The sequence below is a fragment of the Pleurodeles waltl genome, chromosome 4_2, assembly GCF_031143425.1.
Source record: "Pleurodeles waltl isolate 20211129_DDA chromosome 4_2, aPleWal1.hap1.20221129, whole genome shotgun sequence".
Classification (NCBI taxonomy): domain Eukaryota; kingdom Metazoa; phylum Chordata; class Amphibia; order Caudata; family Salamandridae; genus Pleurodeles; species Pleurodeles waltl.
Window position 1 is genome coordinate 74151522 of NC_090443.1, and position 23650 is coordinate 74175171.

Sequence of the window (23650 nt, forward strand, 5' to 3'; positions counted from 1 at the left end):
GCATGGACGTTTTCCCACAGTGTTGCATGTCATTTTGGTACCAGGTATCCCCTTATATCCTCTCAAACCTATTTTTCCCTCATATTTTCATTTCAAAGCTCTTCCACTATCGTTTACGTTTTCCATTGCTCCAACTCCGACCATACCCCTACACCGAACCTGTCCTTACTCCCATCCCATACTCCAGTCCTAGCTTTTACCCTCCTAATAACACAGACGCTTACCCCTGCCCTAGCTGTAACAGCTTTCCTCACAGCATTCCTTACTCTGCCAACCCTCACAATCAACGTTTATCCTAATCCTAACTATAAACCATGCACGTCATGAACCGTGAACCGAACCTAACCCCTAAACATAATCTGGACCTGATCCGAAACTTCACTCCATCTATACCTTAGCCTACCTCTAGTCCTGCCTCTGTTCCCTTCCTGATGTCCTCGCGGCCTGGTCCTCAGTTCCGCCTTTCTGTGCGGTCCTCAGGAAGATGCACCGAAGACTCGTGTTTCTCGAGGTTCTCTAGTTCTGGAAAAGCCAACCCCGAGGAGTTTCCAATGCTCTCTGTGGCTGCAGGCCGTCCCCCCGAGCACGTCTGTGTTTCTCTCTGGTTCTCATAGACTCAGCCTTTGAGATGATTCTGGTCTTCGGGGCCTCCGTGTGTCAGGCCAGACGAAGTTTCTGCTCTGCTCCCCAGTCTCCCGGTTGTCAGACCTGAGGTGTTTTTGGTTGTTTTCAGTGGTTCTAAGTCACTCAGAGCCTGAGATGTTTCCCTCATCCTCGCTGGTTCTCAGGAGAACAACCCTTAGACTCTTCTGTCCTTTCTGCTTCTCTCTCTGTTTCTGGGTGATGTGGGACTGTTGATTGTTTGTGTCTCTTGCGCTTCCATTCTAAACGTCGTGATAAGGATCCTTTGAACCCCTGTTTTTCTCTCTCTGTCCTCTGCAGCGGCGGCGGACGGCACCAGCGCGCCACATACAGCTGACGGTAAGTCCATTCGCGCTCCTAAGCAGGTGGTGGAGAGAGACGGGTGGGAGGAGAGGAGCACTAGGAGTTAACGTGTTCTGCTCCTTTCATGTCAGAGCTAGAGCTCCTGCCCAAAGAGGACATAAGCAAAACTATTACCTCTTATTGTAAAAGCAGAGCCCCTGCCCCCTAAGCCACAGGCAGAACTCCCGCCCCCTAAGCCACAGGCAGAGCTCCCGCTCCATCAGTTCACAGTCAGAGCTCCTGCCCCCTCAGCCACAGGCAGAGCTCCCGCCCCTCAGCCACAGGCAGAGCTCCTGCCCCGCCCACCTCACCCCCAACCCACAGGAAGAACTCCTGCCCCTTCAGTTCACAGACAGAGCTCCTGCCCCTCAGCCACAGGCAGAGTTCCTACCTCCTCATCCACAGGCAGAGCTCCTGCCCCTCAGCCACAGGCAGAGCTCCCGCCCCTCAGCCACAGGCAGATCCCCTACCCCCTCATCCACAGGCAGAGCTCCTGCCCCTCAGCCACAGTTAGAGCTCCCGCCCCTCAGCCACAGGCATAGCCCCAACCCCCTCATCCACAGGCAGAGCTCCCGCCCCTCTGCCACAGGTAGAGCTCCTGCCCCGCCCCCCTCACCACAGGAAGAACTCCTGCCCCTTCAGTTCACAGGCAGAGCTCCCGCCCCTCAGCCACAGGCAGAGCCCCTACCCCCTCATCCACAGGCAGAGCTCCTGCCCCTCAGCCACAGGCAAAGCTCCTGCCTCTCAGCCACAGGCAAAGCTCCTGCCTCTCAGCCACAGGCAGAGCTCCTGTCTCTCATCCACATGCAGAGCTCCTGCCCCGCCCCACTCGCCCCCCAAGCCACAGGAAGAATTCCTGCCCCTCAGCCACAGGCAGAGCTCCTACCCCCTCATCCACAGGCAGAGCTCCTGCCCCTCAGACACAGGCAGAGCTCCTGCCTCTCATCCACATGCAGAGTTCCTTCCCCGCCCCCTCGCCCCCCAAGCCACAGGAAGAACTCCTGCCCCTTCAGTTCACAGGCAGAGCTCCTGCCCCTCAGTCACAGGCAGAGCTCCTACCCCCTCATCCACAGGCAGATCCCCTACCCCCTCAGTCACAGGCAGAGCTCCTACCCCCTCATCCACAGGCAGAGCTCCTGCTCCTCAGCCACTTATGGTCCCTTCCTCTCTGGGCGGGTAGCTCATGCTGCAGGATTGAGGGGCAGCAGCGGGCCGGCCCTGGACTCCGCAGGCCTGTCACGGGCAGAGGTCCAGCACAGGGAGTGTGGTCAGCGGGCTTAACAGGGTCAGCGCTGGGGGGGAAGAGGAAGGACGGGGGCGGCAGCTGGGGAGAGACAGCCTTTCACAATTTAGCACTAATGAAGGAAAACAACTTGGAAAAATGTACTCTACTTTCGTTGATTTTGGCTCAGAGAAGAACAGAGTTTCATCTCGGTGATGTCAGAGTGACGGCGAGGGCCGGGAGGCCGTGGACACAGGATATAAGTGGGGTGTAAGGGAGAGGAAAAGGAGTGCAGCTTGTGCACGAATCGTGTAAGTGAACAGAGAGGAGGCGGGGGGGGGGGGAATTAGGGAGAGGAGGAATGAGAAATGAGTAAAAAGAGGCTTGAGGAGGAGATGCGTAAGTGAGGAACGGAGTTTGAGAAAGGAAGGCGTAAGTGAGGAACGGAGTTTGAGAAAGGAAGGAGTAAGTGAGGTAAGTGGGGACGGAGGTAGAGAAGGGCTAGAAAGGGAGGGAAGGGTGAGGAAGAAGTGAATGAGGGCGAAGAGTGAAGGTCGTTTTGGGAACGTGGCGAAGTAGTGCGAGGGGCGAGGATGGAGATGGAGACAGATGGGGAAGTTTAGGGAGGGAGTAGAGGTGCAAAGTACTCTGGAGAGAAGAGAGACGTTTGAGGAGACATTCGGAGGTGACGATGAAAGATAAAGTAACAAAGGCAAAAGTAAGAAAGGCAGGGGAGTGGTAAAGGCGGGACCGACTGGAAGCAGATAGAAGTGAGGCGGAGGGAGCCTCGATGGAGTAAGGCAGGAACGCATGAAAGAGCGGGGCGCAGTGAGGACAGGCGGGGAGCCAGAGTGGTCGAGGGGTGGCTGTGAGGAAGATGGGAAAGCGTGGAGGGTAAAACAGGATAAGGCCTGGGTAGAGAGTACGTGGCCCCAAAAGGAGGCAATGGAGAGAGAAGAAAGACATAAGGAGCGGGAGGTGGGAAGAGAGCTTGGAGAAGATTGAGATGGAAATGAATGCACGTTGCATGTGTCAAGTTCTTGTAGTAGGTTTTATTTCGTTACTTCTGAGCATATCTGGTTCCAGTTTCTTTCTGTTGAACACTGTGGACCCCGCCCCATTGTCCCCGGAAGTGAAACGTGCAGCTCATTCATTTTGAAAAAAAGTTTGGTTCGTCGTTACTGATTCACTACATATTTACAACGCCATAAGTTCCTCTCAATAGCATTACCACAGAGAGCTTCCGTTCTCAACACGTTACCTGCACCAGTTCACTTTGAGTTTGGTTCCACATGCTCCTCATCTGCCCCTTTAGTGGGGTATTCCTAGATGGTTAAGGCCAGCTCCTCCATGGCGGCGCCCACGTTGCCCCCTCTGCCTCTGTACTTGTCTCCTGACCCCACATTCCGCTAATATCCATTCATACATGTTTAACTTATAGGATGTCAGTCTCGGTACACCATGAAGCAGTTGTGTTTTTCGACAATGTGTGCACAAGAGCGTTGGATACCACCACAGAGTTCATAAGTACATGTAGAAGTTTTACATCTGGGGCAGTTGGCACTGTGCTCTGAGGCTAGATAGCCTGTGCTTCAGCTGGAGGTCATGTGCGTTCTGTGCATGTATGCATAAAGAAATAGGGTAAGCCTCGCATTCCTAACTAGGGTTACAGTTCAGATAGATCCCATCTCATTTTCCTCCTTTATTTTCTCACCTGGGTTATAATCTGGATTTATAGTTATTTTTGGGGGAGTCTTGCCACATTTTCGGAATGGTGGCTGCTAATCGTGCATAAGGAAGAACACCAGTGTTACTTTTATCCGATTTATCACAAATGTCTGCAAACCCCAATACTGACCCTCTTCATAGATGTGTTCTACAAGCTGTGCCCCCTGTCTCCTATGTTCTCATCATGAAATTAGGCACGTCCAGTTAGATTATCGATGCCTAAATCGTCAAGGTGCAGCATATACACGTGGCTGTGTCCATCTTGCCGAGGTTGTGAGTATTGTTTGTATGTGTACGGCACAGTGTTACCTCGTTCCTCTGGGAAGAGAGATGATGCAACTGGTACAGTGATTTGCACATGTGACTGTATTAATCCACATGTCGGGCAACTGACACATTCGTCAACCCTGGTTACTATACACTGGAGTAGATGGCATGATATTTCTTGAAATCTGGGGAAATCTTACCACCCCTCTCGCATGCTAATCTTCACATTTTAAGTACTATACTTCCTCTCCTGCCTTCCCAATACAAGATTCTCACCACTGCATCTAGTCTTTAGAAACACGACTTCAACATATGTTGTAGCGCATATAAAATTCCAGTGTTGCTAATCATTTCCCTTTGTGCTTCTCGTCCCATGAGTGAAAAGGGGAACCTCAACCATCTGTTGATGGAACCCTTGACACTCTTATATGATGTCACCAAATGTGTGTCATATAATTGCATATGGTCATGACTCATATTCATTCCCAAGTAGTTGAATGTTGCCATCTGCATTTTCAGCTGGGTTGCATAAAGCGTCTTCGGTCTAGAAAGGGGATACTGTACTGACTTTTAGAATTAGCTGAAACCTGAGTGAGGAACCCACACTTGTCAGTTTTTCACTAATACTATGTGCCATCATGGATGAGTTTCTCACTGTTCATAGTACGTCATCTGCATTTAAGGATAATTTGTGGTAGGTGTTGCTCACCTTCACTCTGTCCCTTGCATACCTATTTGTGCTAGTGGCCCTGTCGCTACAGCAGCAATCAATGGAGAAAGGGAAACAACCCTGACTTGAGCTTCTGGACGTGCCCCATTTCTCAGAGAGTGTTGCATTGGTTTCCACTCATGCCGTTACCCCACTGTACATATGTGTTAAAAGCTTTGTGTTCAACAAGGCTAGCCATGCATATGGTATGTGTGTCGTCCCTTGGTGCTCTTAACATAGAAACGCTTTTCTAAGGTTTATGGGGGTATTACAACCACCTATAAGTCCCGATTGATTATGATGTATTAGCCTTCCACTGTCCTAGACATTCATTTTGCTAGTATCTTACCAAGAACCTTATAATCAACACAGCTCATCGATGTGGGCCCATGGGAATCACACTCAGAGGTGTGCTTGCCTTCTCTTATAAGTACCACAACCACCACACCCCTTACGTATCTGGTAGTTTAACTTTTCATAAATCAGGCCCTCAGTGTCTTATGTCAGCATAAGCTCCCAACTAGCGCCTGGTCCACTTCGCTCAACTGTACCCCAGGGTGAGAACTTGATACATGCAATACACACATAAACCAGAGATTGAAGCGCTACGGGGGGCTGCAAGGAGAAGGCAACGAGACAACTCTATGAGGTTAGAGTGACAGTAAAGAGTGAGGAGCACGGAGAGAGGCAAGGTAGAAGGGGGAAAGTTTGGGGAAGTGAGGAGATGGTGAGTATGGTTGGAATGGACCTAGAGGAGGACAAAGAAGATGGGAGAAAGGAAGAGGAGACAAGAAGTGGGAACGTTTGAGGAAGAGTTATGTAACTGAGAAGAGAGAGAAAAGTTTGGGTTCTTAGCAAGTTTTTATCTTAAAACACCAGTGCTCCCTTCCATATGGCCTAGATTGAAAATATCACAAATAGTTGGCCACCTCACAGTGGGTGAGCATGGATATGGGACAAGAGGGTGGTAAAGCAGAGGTGAAAGACATCCTTCTCTTAACTTTTGCTCCCTCTGCTGAAGTCAGCACAAGCATTAGTCATTCTCAAGACTTATCAAGGTGTGCCAAAGTCTATGCAAGAAACTGTAGATATTCAACTTTTTTTTCGTTGCCTTTTTTACAGGGTTCTACAAAATCGTTAAACAGCCCGAAGCAGAGGAGCACGCTGCCCAGGTAAGCTTTGTGCTAATCAAAGCAGTTGAAGAAGACACTGCAGTCAGTCATTCTTGTCAAATTCATAGAGAAGACATGTCAGTTACCTCAGCCGATCTAGCGGTGGTGCAGCACAAGAGCGCCACCATTCAGGAAGTGAAACCCGAGGAGACTGTGCTCCCAGCCGGTGGGGCAGTGCAGGAGTCAGGAGGCCTGGTTTAGAGGTTAGAAGTTGGCGGACAGGGTACTCCGTTCACGGATGACCCAGTGCCCTGTCCTCCAGACTCTTGGTCCTCCCGCCCTATTTTGAGCTGTTTGGACTGCCAGCTTTATGTCGACGGAGGGAGATTTACTCTATTGGCTTGAACCTTTCTCTGATGGCCCGAGGGAGTCCGGACGGTACGTTAGAAGTAAGCCATGCAACTGCCCGCCCTATTTCGAGTGGGGAGTTTGATGAGTTTTTGTTTACTGTCCGTCAGTGCAAGGAATAGCCTACTCTTAAGGGCCCTTAGCAGTACAAAAATGACCCACACACCATGAAAGAAACCCAACATGGTGTTAGGGCCCTTAGTATTTTCTTTTCCAAAAACAAACTCCCTTCTTTTAATGGAAAGGAAAATACTTTTAAAAGTTTTGTGTAATGGTCTTTCACAAACGATGTATGCACAGCAAACTTCTAAATGGCTTTGTATGAGCTGCTGTGATCGCGGTTCCCACAAATCCATAGAGCTCAGCACAGGTGCTGCAGTGAACTCTAAAATTGGCTGGCCAATAAAGGCTGGGTGGTGGATATAAAATTCTCCGCCACCCTGACTGCCTTTACTCCACCCGCCTAATTCTAAATCTAGCCCTAAGTGATCACTCATGGGGTGAACTTAGTTCCAGTTCCAGTTAGGGAGGGCATGGGGGTTGCAGCCACAGACAAAGAGGGATTGGAGGGGTTGCAGTCTGCTTCGAAGAAGGAAAGGAGGGCTTTCATTCCCCAACCAGTGAAGAAGGAAGGAGTTGCAGTCCGCAGCGTGAGTGCAACAAATAACCAAACCGATCTGCTAATGGAAAAGTCAAAACTGCCAGCCCATGAAGGGATAGCAGGAGCAGGATCCGCTCGGGTGAGGAGAAGAAGTTTAATAGACTAAACCTAATTCAGGAACGCTTTCCATTACTATGTGGTCGGGTTTATCTGTTCTCTGAGTGAAATGTTTAGGTTCCTGCTCCACGAGTCAATTATGTTCTTGTCTGGGTTTCTCCTCTTTCCTCTGAATCAGACATGTTCTTTCTCAATGTGTTGCTGGGGTCTGCTGATCTCTAAGTTGAGTGGTTCTGTTCTTGGTCAGTCAGTGCATGTTCTTGTTCTCGATGTGGGTTGGTTCTGTTTTGGCTCTCAGCTGGTCGGTTCCTTTGTTTATGTGGCTCCAGTCTTCCTCCATGCCTGCATGCTTGGATATTCCAACCCCGTGATCTCTGGAACAGGTGGTGCGCTCTGCTTGGATCTGTGCTCCCCTTCCCCAAGCCCGCCAGGTGGCGCACCAGCCTTTGCTCCAGAGCGAGCCACTAACATGCCCTTGCCATTGCAGAAGCTTCAGCCTTGACCGCGTGATGGAGCGGAACTATGACTTCGACCTCACCTACATCACGGAGCGTATCATCTCTGTTTTCTTCCCTTCGGCGCTGGAGGAGCAGCGGTACCGGAGCAATCTGAAGGAAGTGGCTCAGATGCTGAAATCGAAACACGAGGACAAATATCTGGTAATTCTAAGGGAGTTCATAGGGAATTCCAGGTTTTTACATTTGACCCCATCACGTAGTTTCCTACTTATTTCTGTTCTGTTGTCCAGTTGTATTAATAACTTTTTAGTCTGTTAAGGGGATTTGATTTTAGATATTCATTTTTTTCCATAATGTTTCATTAGGGTATATTTTTCTTTTAGATAAGTGTAGTTTGGTAAGTGTAGTGTGGTAAAGATATGCCTTCATTATTCAAAGAACCATAAATTGTAAGGGAACCCGCTCCACATTGGAAGCAAAAGCGATTATCCAAAATCATGGGCCCGGAACTTGAGTCCATTCCCAAGAGCAGCATTAAGTTTTGAGTTCAAGAGCTGTGTTTGTTGAAACTGCCACTTCAGCACAAAGAGTGGGTGAACTACGCGGGGTGTGTGAGGGCAGGTCTTTCACTGTTTTCCACACACATAAAGTGGTCATGCGGCCACAGTTTAGTCTGCCATCTATTTTTTCACGTTCACAATAGTCTAAAAAATGGCTTGAAAAGTTAATTGACACTCATCAGTTTCTGGGAAAGCAGTCAAAACCTAGACATTTGATGATGATGTTTGAATGAATATTAAAATGAATAACTGATGCTGTGGATTTCATCTATTTTTGGCTAAGGGCTGCTGGGTCCTGGGATGGGCTGTTGGCATGTTTATATCCTTCCACACTTTCCCCACTCATTGTTGGGATTTTTGTGCCTTTTCGTTGTACTTATTCCCCGTTCCACTCTCTTCTTTGTCTTTTCTTTGTCTTCATTGTAGGCTGATCTTTCGTACATTCTCTTTTGAGCACATGGCAAGTGGCTCTCATATGGTTTAAGACACAGCGCCTTGTGCTTCTTTTTTTGTGTGCAAAGACCTGTGTATTTCCTTTGGTTTGAGACTTATACTGGGTGAGTGGAAGACTGGAACTTCTGTTAGCCTCACCCATGGGATGTGGCTCTTTTGTTTGGCAGGAAGAGCACGAGCCATGCTGAGAGGCTTGACTGTCAGTGACGGACAGAAAGGACCGTCCACGAGCACTGAAAGAGTGTGGTATTACCTGTTTGGCAATGCATGCTGTGCAGGTTATTCCCATGAACTGCACTCCTCCTTCCCGTTTCTCCATTAGTTGTCTCAGTTCTGAGTCCACATAGCTTCCTTCCTGCCAGATCTTGTGGGCACCGGTCTCGCACTCCAGCAGGTGTCTTGGCTTCCTCTTGCGCACAACCTCTGACTACAGTCTACAGTGCATGTCATCTTGTTGTCTCCCAATGGATGCTTCCATGACACGGCTAGACATCAGTGGGTTGTCCACCTATAAGTGCTGACTAGCTGTCTACTTGTCTTCCAGCTCCTCAACCTGTCGGAAAAGCGCCATGACATCACACGGCTGAACCCCAAGGTGAGACCCTGAGCTCCTCACAACACCTCCCCTCCATATCTAACTGTTTCTCCTCTCCATAGCTTCTTTTCCTTCTCTCCCCTGTCTTTCCCACTATCTCTGATTCTTTTACCCGTCTTTATTTCTCACCCACTCCTTGATGGGACGTCTCCTACTGGTGATTGCCTGTTATGTGTCTGGATTTCTGGTTTATGTGTGTGTTCCTACAGCTCACCTTCTCTAGTCCTTGAGTGTACATTCATCCCCCTGCTCTTTTTCACTCTCTGTTTGGCACCCCCCTATACCTCTCTCCTTCCTTTACACTGTCCCTTCAGTCAGGTGAAGCTGGTTGGGCCTAACGATGACCAGATGTGTATTTACATTGTGTCCGTCCTCTGTTTTTTCCTATCTGTTTTCCCATGGGGGACGCAGGTTCATGACTTTGGTTGGCCAGATCTGCACGCACCGCCACTGGATAAAATCTGCTCCATCTGCAAATCAATGGAGACTTGGATGAACTCTGACCCACAGCACGTGGTGGTCCTGCACTGCAAGGTAAGAGCTTTCCCAGTGAGGCCCCATGTTGTTGGTCTCCTTGACAACGTTAGCCAATGGGCTGTGACATAATAAATGGTAGCTGTGCTACAGTCATCCTAGGTGATCGGGCCGGCAGCAAATGCAAAGAGGAAGGGCAGGCGGTGGCAGACGATATACATGTGAGCCATGTACTCCTAGTTAATGTAGAAGGCATCGTGCAGGCAGGACACGGTATGGGGAATGGTTGGTCTGTGGGTGAATGGGCGTAGGGCAATATGTGACTGATGGCTAACCAGTGAATGCCTGTCTTTTGTGGGAAAAAGTATAAGTGACTGCTTGCTTGTAAAAGAGGGGGAGTGTTTGGTTTCAGCACACCCACTGACACAGTGCACTGGAAATCGTTAGTGCAATGAGGCATGCAAGACACGAAAAGTGGCTGCAAATTGGGTAAAAGAAGGTAGGGAAGAGTTCGATTGATGATTGGCCAGGGATTGTTTGGCAGTGATTGATTGACAGTTGAATGAAAGAGTGTACCTGACGTGTAACTAAGCATTCAGGGTGATTGTTTGATTTCCGCACATAGTGTTGGAACAGAGGATTTGGCAGATAATGGGCAGCAAGATTACTGCCACAGAGTGACTTCTCACTGGTGTAGATCATGTGAGATGGTGGTGAGTGATAAGAAGCCAGTGCAAAAAAAGGTGAGTGACTGCTGTGCAATTGTAGCGGCACAGAAGATGGTATAGGTGGGCAATGGGCAGATAGTGGGCCAAAGGTAGTAGGGCAGTGATGGAGTGTTGTTTTGCCAGTAGTGGTGAAACTCTCTTACTTTACCTTGTGAGATGGTGGTGAGTGATAAGAAGCCAGTGCAAAAAAAGGTGAGTGACTGCTGTGCAATTGTAGCGGCACAGAAGATGGTATAGGTGGGCAATGGGCAGATAGTGGGCCAAAGGTAGTAGGGCAGTGATGGAGTGTTGTTTTGCCAGTAGTGGTGAAACTCTCTTACTTTACCTAGACGTATATTTCTTTTTGCAGGGAAACAAGGGAAAAACTGGAGTAATTGTTGCTGCGTATATGCACTACAGCAAAATCTCTGCCAGGTAAGGGGATCTAATATTATGTCATGCACATTCTTACACAGAACACTTTGTGAAACACTCTAAAAAATTTCAACTCATTCTTAATATTGAACTCCCTGCCTAAAACTCCAGAAACAAACCACCACTAAAACTGACGACCTCACCCACCCACCCTAAAAACTGCCCTCAACACCAACAATTCCAGAAACAGACCTCTTCTCCACAAACACTCAAAAGGAACTATAAACACGCTATCCTAAAGCAGACCTTCCTAGAAGCTGATCCCCAATCACCCCACCCCATGAAAATGTACCTCCTCTCCAACTTTTCTACTGACAGACCTCTGCACGGCTCCAAAAATAGCTCTTTCCATACAGAATCCCAGAAATAAACATTTCTGGTGAATATTTCCAACTGCAGATTCTGCCCCTTGTGAATATCCCTGTGTCAGGCTGGATCTGGAAACCCAAAAAGCAGTGCTCTTATATGCTGGCAGGTGGCTGTGTCACTTCATTCCACTCCAGAAGTAACAAACAGAGCAGCATATAAGCGCCAGCCATGCGTGCCGATATCAGTTCCTTACTTTCAGTGCCTTCAGTTGGGTGCCTGAGCCCCGCTCCTCTTTTTCCTTCACTTTTTGAAATTATTTTTTTTCTTCAAAAGTTTTCCAGTGTGCAACAACTAAGGCTACAGGGTTTAATCCTTGTAGGGACTGCTGCAAACAGATGTCTGTGACAGATCCTCATGAGGTGTGTCTCTTGTGTTTGGGTTCAGTGCATAACTGCAATGCCTGTGACATGAGGCGGAGCTTTAGGTGGCAAAGCACCGCAAGACTCCAGGTAGCTCCCGCCCAGTTACAAGTTGAGAGAGCAGACCTGCTCCTGAAGTCGTTCCTGCAGCAGATCATTTTCACAGTAAAAGTCTGTCTTCAAGTAAGTAAGAAAAAAAACCCATAAAGAATCCAAGTGGGATTAGGCCCCTTCAGCCGCTTTGGTACTGCAGATGGCATCATATGCTTCCAGGTTTCACGTACATTCTACTGAGGAGCTGATTTCGTCTTTCATCCTAATGCACCCAGCAACATTGCAGCAGGTTAAAGACTTTCATGAGGCCATGCTGAGCATCTTTGTCACATTATGGCTTCCTCTGGTGTGCCTATGGGCCCCAATGACCCACAGGGGCATACAGTCAGGATACCACATACAGGTCCTCTTTTGGGGCTGTGTATAGTCCTCAAACCTGCTTCGGGTTCCGCACTGGCATCGATGCCCATTTTGGGTTTGGTGACTAATTCTATGCCGGTCCAATCGGGGTTGATGCTGGCACTGATGCCACCTTTACCTCAAGAGTTGCCGCAATACATCATGATTTCCTTGTCTGAGGCAAATTTATTTTGACCAAGGCCACACCTAGTTCCTGATGTGGCGCAGCCAGTACTCAACCCTTCAGATGCTATTCCTCTGCCGTGCAGTCATGCATAGACAATGCACCAACTTTCTGGCTTGGACTCTGATCAGAGCCAACCATATGGAGACAACAAATGAGGGGGTGGGGAAGAGTTTGTCCCCCCTCTGCTTATAGATAAGATAGTTGTTACGTGGACCGACAGATGCCAGTGGGCTGGACACCTCATCCGCTACTGGGTTGGTGTTCCTGCCTGGACCCATTACGATAGCAAATACTTTTGCCTCTATGATTTCAGAGGGCTGTTGAGGTCCTTGACCTCCACCTCTTCACTATGGAGACTATGGAGAATCGAATATCCTTACAGAAGTCCTTCAGACTGCCCAAACGCCGACCAAACATCTTCTTCCCTACAACGAAGCCCTGAAGCACACACTATTAGCCACTTAGAGTCTAAACGGTACTCCTGCCCCCTAGTTAATTAACAGGCCATGCGCCCCCATAGACCAGCTTCAGGCAACCCTGACTTTTTAATTCAGCACCCAACCCCTAAGATGTGGTTGGTGAGATCTTACCAGCACTCCCAGAAGACCTATGCGCTTCCTTGGCCAAACCATTGAGGAAGGCTGGGATGCAGTCAAGTTTATCATCCGCGCTGACCTAGACACCACGGATTGTCAAGGGAGAGCTATTGGGACAAGCGTGGTGCTTGGGCACCACGCATGGATGAGTTCCACAGGCTTTTCAGGGGACATCTAGGCATCCTTAATGAACGGGCCCTTCTACAGTACCTGCCTGTGTGGTGAAAAGGTGAATTCAGCCTTGGAGCATTCATAGGAGATTTGAGCCACAGCACTCTCCTTGAGTCTTTCAGCACAAGTCAGGCAACACCCCAAACACTTCCTCCCTTTTTGGGAGTATGCCAGGGATTTGGCGTATCACCAGTATCACACCCCACTGCCCGTACAACAGGCCTCACAGGCCTTTTGAGGTCAGGGCTGTTTTCCCAACAGTGACCAGGCTACCTGGGGCAGGGCAAGTCCCAAGTCACTGCCACTTTAGTGACAACCTCCAAACGTCTTTAGTGTGCCCTTAGTGTCCCATAGCCATCCGGAAAGCGGCAGGGTCAGCCACTTCCTGTCGGATGAAAGACCATTACATTTGATAGGTGGGTCTTTCAAATTGTTTAACCGGGTTACGCCCTGCCATTCTTTTCTGACCACAACACCTGCCACCTACATTAGAATAGCTCTCGACTGACCATCTGTCTGTTGCGTCAGGAGGTTTAGGCTCTTTTAGCCAAAAGAGCCCTAGAGAGAGTTTTTTTTTCTTGGAAATAGGGACTGGATGTTATAGGGACTGGAAGTTATTCCCGCTACTTCCTCGTGGCAAAGGACAGAGGCCTTCATCCTACCTTAGATCTATGTTCTCTCAATGCCTTCCTACACAAAGACAAATTCAAGATAATCATTCTGACCCTTATTCTTTCTGCCATAGCTCCCAGAAACTAGATAGAGGAGATGGACCTGCAGGGTGCCTATTTTCACTTTCCCATTCTGCAGGCCCTCTACCTAGGGTTCAAGGTGGGCTTTGAGCATTTTCAGTGTGTTGTGCCCCCTTTCTGCTTTACCGACAACCCTTGGGGGTTAACAAGGGTGGTGGTAGTCGCTGCCCATCTTTGGTGATCGGGTGTACCAATCTTCCTTTACCTCGACGACTGTCTGTTGAAGGCTGGTTCAAATCAGTCAGTCACAGACCCCCTCCAGGTGATGGCAAGCCTCTTGACATTGTTGGGGTTCTCAACCAACCTGCCAAAGCCACACCTGATTCCATCAGATAGGATCCCTTTCATCTGAACCATCCTGCATACGGTGCATATTCGGGGCTTTCCTCCATGCCAACAAGTCAAGGACATTCGAACTACAGTCCCCATCTTTCAGCCTCTGTCCTGAGTCTTTGTGAGGTAGCTCTGAGGCTTCTTGGCCTGCTTGCCTCCTGCATACTGCTTATTTACTATGGCCAACAGCATATGCAGGCTCTGCAGTGTGATGTGAAGTGCCAATGGACTCAGCACCAGGGGAACCTGTTGGATTCCATCCAGGTGTCAAAGGAGAATGCCGTAAATATGCAGTGGTGGCTGCTTGACTGCAATTGGACCAGTGGCAGATCCCTTTCCCTACCTCACCCAGACCTAACAATGGTGATGGATGCATCACTACAGGTTGTTCTTGCCTCCATGTAAATCTGATGTAGTTGGGGGTAATGCGATTGGCGTTGTAGGGCTTCCTGTCGATCATTAAAGGCAGGCTGGTTCAGGTTGTTACGAACTACACCGTCGCCATGTGGTACTGCAACAATTAGGGCTGGGAGCGGTCCTGGCTCCTGTGCCATTTTCCTTGTGGCACACTACCTGGTGGATCTTTAAACACTAGGGTGAACAAGATCAGCCACCAATGCCTAGTAGATCACAAATATCGGTTACACTCACAGGAGGCGCAGGACTTCCTCCAGCAATGGGGAGAACCATGGCTCAATCTCCTTGCCACCTTCGAGAACTTGAGTGTCAACACTTGCGTGTTGAAGTTTCCAAGAAGGCTGTCACTCAGAGGTGCATTCTGCGTGCAGTGGAACAGGAGACTCCTGTAAATCTTCCTGCTACCTCATTTCCTGTTCCAAGTTCTGAAAAAGACCAGGAACAACCATGCCCAAGTCATTGTTGTAGCTCTAGACTGGGCCAGTAGTGTGTGGTGCCTGGAACTTCTTGGTATGAGCATCAGGTCCTGTGATCAGGCTTCTACATCAGGAGTATCTTTGTTTGCAGAAGTAGGACAGTGTCTTGCACCCATGCTGGCACAATGTGCACCTCCATGTTTGTAGGAGCGACAGTTGATCTCCTTCGACCTTCCTCCTGAAGTCATTGATGGGATCCTGGCAGCCAGGTGTCTGTTCACAAAATCAGTATATACTGCACGCCGGGATACGTTTCGTGGTTTTGTGCTACACTTGCCAGATGGATTCACTGCAGACCAAACTGTCAGATGTATTGCCGCTTGATTTGTCTTTAGCCCAGCAAGGCCCCTTTCTGCCTTTTCTTTTTTTTTTTTACATTGTCAGACCAGCTGTCCTTGTTCAAATCACCCATTGTTATGCATTTTCTAAAATGTTTGCAACACTCTTTCTGCCATTGTGATATTATAATGGGACTTAAATGTGATCCTCACTTTCCCCACATGTGCCCCCTTGGAGCCAATGCTCAGTTGTCCATTGTGCCACATCTTCAAAAAAAAATTTTTCTTGTAAAACATCAGTTCGCCATGTGAGTGAGCTTCAGGTCCTCTCAGTGCAGCCTCCTTCTATCACCTTTTTTTCCAGGCAAACTGTTGTTAAGGATTTGTTCCTACCGATGGTACGGACAGCTTTTCACATCGGACAAACCATCACTCTTCTGACTTTATTTGAGCTAACTCATCCCTTGCTAGAGCTAGAAAGGCATCATTATTTGGAACCCAAGAGAGCACAGCTTTTATGTTGATTGTACAAAGAAATACTGGGTAGATGATCAGTTCTTAATGAGGGTCTGTGGTGTAGGGGCAAAGCATGAAGAAACAGACCATCTCTTAGTGAATAGTTACCTGTATTAAGATCCACTTTGAATTGGCTAAGAAGCAGCCTCAAGAATGCCGGAGAGCTTATTCTACTAGAGCTATGGCTGCACCACTACAGTGGCATGCAGAGTGTCTGTCTTGGGTATCTAAGGCTACTATGTGGGCATCAGTGCACATGTACATGAAACTCAGCTACACTGATAGCCAGGTTCAACAGGAAGAGCATTTCGTCCGTCTGGTCCTGCAGGACTTTTTGATCTGAGCCATTCAACAGACCTATCCCCTTGGGAGGTACTGCTTTGGTATTTATTCACAAGGTGAAGAATCTGTGGTTAGAAGTGTCCATCAGACGAATAAGTTACTTAGTTGTGGTAATGCTTTTTTTGATGGCTACTCCATCTAACTACTAATTCCTCACCACTCTCGCACCACCCAATTTTGTGGAATGGTTTTCTTTTTCCATCTAAAAAGGTCCCAATTTGGGACGCTGCTCACTGGTTCTTCCAATTTGCTGATGGGCTCCGGGTTTGAGGGCACAGGCAAACTTCTGAAAGTAACTGGCATCAGCATGTCTGAGTGGGGCTTATTTTCGTCTCTGTTCATCACTTCTGGAGTGGAACAAAATCAGTTCACTCCTCCCCTTGCCACCATGCAGGAGAACTGCGTTTTGAGCTTCTGGATCCAGTCTGGTGCCTGGTAATATTCACAAGGTGAGGAAATTGCAGTTAAATAGATTACCTGTCAGAAAAACATTATCAAATGTAAGTAACTTGCTCTGCTCTGCACTGCCCACAAAACTAACCTCCCTTATACAACACTACAACAGACTTCCCAATACAGCATCCAAGAGTAAGAAAATCTTGTAAAATTACCGACTGATAATATCCTAAAACAGTCCGCTTTCTATAGAACCCTCAAAATAGACCATGACTAAAACTATGACAAAAGTAGGCTTCTGCCTATATCATCATAACAAATCTCCGTTCACATCATTCTGCTAACCACCATCTGCACATACCAAAATAATGCTATTGTACAACACACCAGTCCAATAACAAATCACTCTTCATTCCCAAAACATTTCTCATATACTTTCCCAGGATTTTCTTTACACTTACCCACAAACTGTTCAACTTAACCCAAAAAAAGCTCCAACGTATCTTGCCAAAATACACTTGCGGCATGCACTTTTAAAATTTGCTTTCTCAGACACATACTCTCAAGCATCTTCCCCACTATATTTACAGTGCATCCAAAATACTCCCCAGACACTACCACCAAAACCTGCTTACCCTAAACACACACCCAGCACTACACTCTGCCCTAGGGTTTATTCCATTGTGCAACCTGACCATGTGAAACACTTACCAACTCCTTTAGGATCCATAGGTTTTGTCTGTCAAACCCCCAGCTCAATTCGGGTAGCTGTGTCAGTGAGCAGAAAGCGGAAATAGGGTAAAGCATTTACACAGCATCAAAACAATTGAAGAAGAAATCAACTCAACAACCAAGAAATCCGAAGCCAATTTATGAAAATAGACTGTATTTTTATATAAATATAGATACCAAAACGAAAACAAATCCATGCAGTGGTACAGCCAAAATGGATTTTACAAGAATTAATAAATCAAGACAATTCATTTAACTGTAAACAAGCATTGACAAACAAGTTTGATGCTTAGAAAAAATTTTCAGCAAAAGTTGGGCTTGGGTAATGCGGTTACTTGGAGTCACTTTAGGCAACCAACTCCAGTTGGGAGCCAGTCAGGGAAACCAACCAGGTCATGAAGACTAATGACTTCAACAGGTGAAGCAATCCTCACTCAATTCTAGGCACTTTTATCCGATGCAGGCTTTCCCAATGGTAGTGGTCCTGATGCAAGGGCTAAAAAATGCTGACAATGCTCCAAAGATGCAGTGTATGCAACCTGGTTTACGGGAGTCTTCCTGCTGGGATTTCTCGGTCCACAAAGAGGATGAGGGTGGCCTGGTTGCAGGATCGGCATCCCCCGAAGTCCTCTCCGATCTGGCCAAAGTCCAATTGCCACTGGACTACCAGTCACCCAGTGTCGCGGTCACAGGCCAAGCCTTACTGTGTCGATAAATCATCCTCTGACGGTACCAGCATCTCTCCGACATCACTCCCGGGCTCAGCGAACTTGGGTGCAACTCTGTGTGCCAGGTCTTGCTCCCTGGTAACATACGGCGATGGTGGTAGCGACCAGAAGACGTTTGGCTACAAACTTACCCCAGCAGGCCTCTTCAGCGGTTGTGTCCCTGTACTGTGAACAGGAGGCCAATCAGCTGGCCCTTGACGTCTCTTGGCTTTGCTGGGCTCTAAAGATGACTTCTCCTTGAGCATGACACGGCAGGCATGGTCCCTTCTTTCTCTAGCAAGTAGGTGCAGCCCTCAACAGTGCAGTTTCTCTTTGCTGGTTCCTCAGTGCAGCAGGGCAGTCTTCTTTCTTCCAGTCAGTAGAGATCTGAGGTGTGAGTGCCAGGGGTTCCCCCTTTATATTAAGAAAATGCCCCAGGGCAGGATGTGATTGATAGCCAATGGGCTAAGAGATTCCTTCCCACCTGGTGACACCTTCCTGTGGAGTGTGGCATATGGCTATCCCAAGATGCACCATTCTGACCACTCCCATTATGGCGAAACTCCTCTCTTGTTGAGCAGACCTCACTAGCCCACCCCAGGGGTTTGGCTACCTCAAGGCTACTTTCCTCTGGGGAAAGCGGTTTGTCAACTGGTTTTCCACCTCTGTTTCCCATGGCAGCCTGTCTGCCTAAACAGTGGGGCAGCCCTCCACCCTAGTGTTACACATCAGCCCTTTACTCTCCCATGCAGTTCCCTAATATGATCCTTCCTGAGAGTCGTTTGCACGTCTCCCCAGGAGTGCAGAAAGCTGTCTGCAGGACAAGCCCCGTGTACATCAGTAAGCAGACACTGGAAACCTTAAGCAATTATAGTGGCAACTTCTAAAGTTGCACTTTGACTATCAGAGACGTTAAATTTGATTTAACCATTACATCGGATTGAATGTGCTGATACTTTTGATACCAAACTGTACCAACCATACTAGTCCCATTCAGAAGTTAGCAGGGCTGCGGTGCCAATGTGGCTACTAGCCTTTCCACAATTTAGGGTTTTTACTGCTGGAACATGTAAAAGTACAGGTTCCACTTTTTAACATACAGCACTCTGCCTTAGAGCTTGTTAGGCCTGCCATAGCGATGACTTAAATACATTAACATGCATTTGCAATGCAATAGGTCTTGCATTTGCTTGAGTTAGAGCTATTGGTGTTGTAAATGCATAACTGGACTTTTCTTGCCACATAAATTGATCAACCCTGCTGCATGATTCGGTCCTCGCTGCCACATAATTCCAGTGGCCCTGCATATAACTACAGCACTTCCATTTACCTTCTTCCTCTAATTGCAGCAAAAAATAAAAAAATGCCATTATTTATTATATATTTTTTATATTATTTTGGGGTCCCCTCAACCTAGTGTCCGAACCCAGAGATGACCTAGACAGAAGGAGCACACCCTGCTGTGAGTTATGGGCAAAAATTTTTTTTCAAAGGACTGCCCCGAAAAGCATTGTGGGGGGAGTTTACGAGTGCAGCTTATATTGTAGTATCTTGATTGTAATGCTCAGAACAGCCCCTAGAGGACACCATAATAAAAATAGCATTTGTAAGAAACATATTCATGTAACCATATAGTCAGCCCCTAAAGGGCATAACAACATGAAAATAGAATGGCAGAAAGTAATGCAGTGTAACTAAACATGTAGGCCCTAGAGGGTGCAGTGCCTTACACATTTTCAGGCCTAATGCAATACTATTACAAACATGGCACTTAAAACCAAACTACTCCCAGCTGTAAAACAAAAGTTCCAACTATGAGAGACCTTAAAAAGACATTGAATGGTGGGAAAGGTTACTATTTTGGGGTATCCCCAATCTAGTGTGGGGACCCAGAGATGACCTAGGCATAAATAGTGTGTTGTGCTGAACATTTTGATGGTGGTCCCTTTGTCCCAGGACCACCACACAGTGAGTTATGGGCAAAAATGTTTTGTAAAAGGAATGCCCTGCAAAGCATTATCGGACAAGTTTCCGAGTGCAGCATATATTGTAGTATCTTGATTGTAATGCCCAGAACAGCCCCTAGAGAACACCATAATAAAAATTGCATTTGTAAGAAACATGGTCATGTAACCATATAGTCAGCCCCTATATGGCATAACGACATGAAAACAGAAGGGTAGAAAGTAATGCAGTGTAATCATATATGTAGCCCCTAGAGAGTGTAGTGCCATACACATTTTCAGGTCTAAATGGCCTACTGCAATACTATTACAAACAAGGCCCTTAAAACACAAACTACTCCCAGCTGTAAAATAAAAGTTTCAGCCATGAAAGAGTTTAAAAAGACATTGAATGGTGGGAGATTTTACTATTTTGGGGGTCCCCACAACCTTTGTTAGTTCCCCGAGTGCAGTGTGCTGTGCTGAGAGAGGTGCTTTGGGGATTTCTGTGTTATTTTTGCGTGACATGCTCCACTTTGTATATTTTTCAACTACTAAACTTGTTAAGTGGAACTCATGTAAAGTGCTCCTCAGATCAAGGCCACGCTGTATGAAACTTCACATAGTCATGTAAAGTGCTCCTCTGACGGAGTTCGCGCTATATGAAACTTCACGCTATATAGACCTTTTTTTTAAACAAACATTTAAATAAACTAAAAAGAACCCCCCTCCAGCTTGCAGCCTTTCTGCAGAGACACCACAGAGAAACAGCAGCATGCCCAAAACAAGAAAGAGGAATAAACAATATATGACCAAGCAGCTCGAAGTGGCGAGGCAGAAGAAAAAAGTAGTGCGCCACACTGAGCTATAAGGCTGATCGTGCAATAATCCATGTAACAGGGTCAGTCTCCAAGGCGGTAACAAAGCAGCCTTAAGGCAGGACAAAGGTAAAGCATTTACCTACGATATCAAGAGATTTTTGAAAGGCAGGCCAAGGAACGAATAAAAGCGACGGGCATGAGATGGGCGTGTTGCAAGCTCACAGATATAGATTACAACAGGTCGAAAGAGTGCTTGTGTGCTGTCTAGGCACAACTTAAAAACTGAGGTTTTGGGCTTTGTCATTACTTTAAATGGCAAAGTCAAGTCAGCTGTTCTAAACTGCCCTTCCAGTCTGCAGCGGAAGGCTGGGTGCCATGTTCTACCTTGTCATACGCACAGGGATACAACTAGTGCTGCAGTCCATTAGAGACACTTCAACCTACAGGCCCTTGGTACCCATGGTACCATATACTATGTTCTTACAAATAAGTCTGGTATGCCAGTTGGGTACAAACCAATTAAACATACACAATTTTAAGGGTTAGAGCACATGCACTGAGTCCTGTTTAGGAGGGCTCGGGCATTTCAGAGCCATTACACCAGTACCTAGTAGTCAAAATGAGGGAAAACTTGGAGAGTAAGCCTGCAAAAAACCTGTTTCCTTAAATCCCCATAGTCATATCCCCACCAAAACCTCTCACTCCCCTTGGCCTTTACATGCAAAACAACACTAATATTAAAAATATATTCTGTTATTTTTAAACAGATACTGTTCACACATACAATGTGAATGGTGCCTGTGTACCTTCCTTGCATCATATACCCATCAGTACTCATAACCTTTCAGACTTTTTGGTGGTCTGTAATAAAGTTCACTGTCCCTAACTAAACTAGTTCACTTTACCTTTTTTAGAACACGTTATCATTGGAAAAGTCACTTTTTGAAAAGTTAATTTAGTTAAAAAATACAGAGCAGTTAAATTCGAACAATAAAGGTTATACCAAAATTCACTGTGAATTTTGAAGGAGTCTTTTTTTATAGTTTGAAACCAATATAAATGTACATACTGTGCATATTCCAAAATCCTTATCTGCCAGTCATTCAGTGAGCTGTAGGCTATTCTGATATCTGAAAATAAACACTATCTTCTTTGATACCAACCTGGTGCCATTCTGTGTTTTTAAAAGTGGTATAGTGCCTGTTATTGTATATGCAGCTGTTCAGTTAGGCCACTGTATTGGATCCTGCTGTGTTTCTGGTTGTTTGTCGATCATCTGCCTTTTGGCTAGTATGTGCTTTAGAAATACCAGGTTCATACATACATCAGTCGATTAGCTCTTCTCTTATAATGTTGACAGTGTGTGCTGTGATTATGGCAAGATGTGTGTTGTCTTTTGTGCCAGACCTCCATGTGGACTCCTCTTGCTGTCTTGCTGTTTGCTGGACTGTGCTTTGCCTATCTTGTTTTAGCTAATGCTATAGATCATCTTTTTTTTATCACAACCAAGGAGGTGTGAGAAGGCATGTTTACTTTACAGATTGTTAGGATGTTGTCCTCTATAAACTGTATATACCCACAAAAACATCATCACCCCGTCTCCTTTGTCAAATGGATGTTTGCGTTCTAATGCAAGATTAGTGACTTAAACACATTATCAGCCTTACAGTAAAAAGATGCAACTCCTCACTCACACTTGGCGGCATGCTTAATCATTGAGCCGCTGTTTGTCGGAGACACAAGTTCAAGGCGCACCTCCTCAGGCTCCTTATCCTGCCTTGTGAAGCTTATGTTGGTAATGGTGGTGATAAAGACAAAGGTTTTGTCCTTCTTTGCTAAAGGCCTGTCTGTTATAATTGGGTTATTATAATTGTGTTATTGCTGATTACTGGTCCCCAAGTTCATATGATTAAAAGCTGCGTTACTGATAGGAAGAGTTATGAAATTTGCTATAAAGTAGCAATCAATCCGTCAACATGTTTTGGTCTCTCTTCTTCAGGATTACAGGTCACTACTATTTTTCTTTAAATTATAAATTATTTTAGTTTGCCAGGCTGTTTGTTATCCTGTCTGTGAAGAGGTTGGGTTCCTCCATCAGGGGTAGGTGCGAGATGTCCTTTCTTTCCAGAGAATGAAGTTAATGTTTCTTTTAGGAGTCTCTTAGAGTTTCTCCCCTGTTCCTCAAATGATGAGATTCCCACTCTTGACGAAGACTCTTTAATGGAACTGTGAAATTTCTTCTCTTAAAAGTGACAGCAAAGTTCCCTCTCTTTGGGGAAGTTACAACATGGCATTTCAAGGAGGCTCTAGGTGATGTATTTTCTTATGTCTCAGGCTGTTAGAACCCCTCTCTTGTTTTCAGATTGAAAGGCACCTTGGGGGAGAAGGCAGTGAGATGTTCTGCCTCAGAGGAAGCAGTGGAATGCTGTTTTGGAGGAGGCTGTGAGGTCCTTTCCCTCTGAGGTGTCTTTGAGACACCCAGTCTTGAAGGAGGATGTGAGATGCTTCGTTAGAGAAGGCTGCACCTGAGCCTCAGGGGCCAGTCACGTATTTTCTTTCTCTCACTCTGCAGTGCGGACCAGGCCTTAAGCACCCTCGCCATGAGGAAGTTCTGTGAAGATAAGGTGGCTGCTTCTCTTCAACCGTCTCAGAGCAGGTAAGAGGCCTAAAGCAGTAGCAAGAATGTTGACTAAAGGGAGCAGCATGGCCTAGGGGAGGGTAGGAGGCTAGAGGGTTCATTTTCTTGGACTGGTTCCTGATGAGGACATTAAATGCAAGTCTGCGGGTCCAGATTACTCTCGGATACTCCCTTAGCTATTTCCTGGCCGAGGTAAGCTACGCTTTACCTCACTCCACACTATCTGCTACCCCGCTCTGAATATCTTTACTTCCACCTCATTCGGTTTGAGTCATTCATTTCCTTTCTTGCTTATACTCTCCCGTGTTCCTCACTCCAGCTGTGCCAGTGACCA

At 46.8% G+C, this 23650-nt stretch overlaps 1 protein-coding gene across 6 annotated transcripts in view; it reads left to right on the top strand.

The window, feature by feature from the left end:
- TNS2 (tensin 2) overlaps positions 1–23650 on the top strand; it is a 370478-nt gene that overhangs the window by 161118 nt on the left and 185710 nt on the right. For 5 of the 6 annotated variants that reach the window (XM_069230717.1, XM_069230716.1, XM_069230718.1 and 2 more), the window contains 7 exons: positions 943–981; positions 6033–6082; positions 7636–7807; positions 9164–9214; positions 9626–9748; positions 10766–10830; positions 23251–23334. In XM_069230717.1, the coding sequence (XP_069086818.1) occupies positions 943–981; positions 6033–6082; positions 7636–7807; positions 9164–9214; positions 9626–9748; positions 10766–10830; positions 23251–23334 (584 nt within the window). Of the gene's footprint in view, positions 1–942; positions 982–2642; positions 2681–6032; positions 6083–7635; positions 7808–9163; positions 9215–9625; positions 9749–10765; positions 10831–23250; positions 23335–23650 lie in introns of those variants that run through there. The other variant, XM_069230721.1, reaches the window with a different exon arrangement.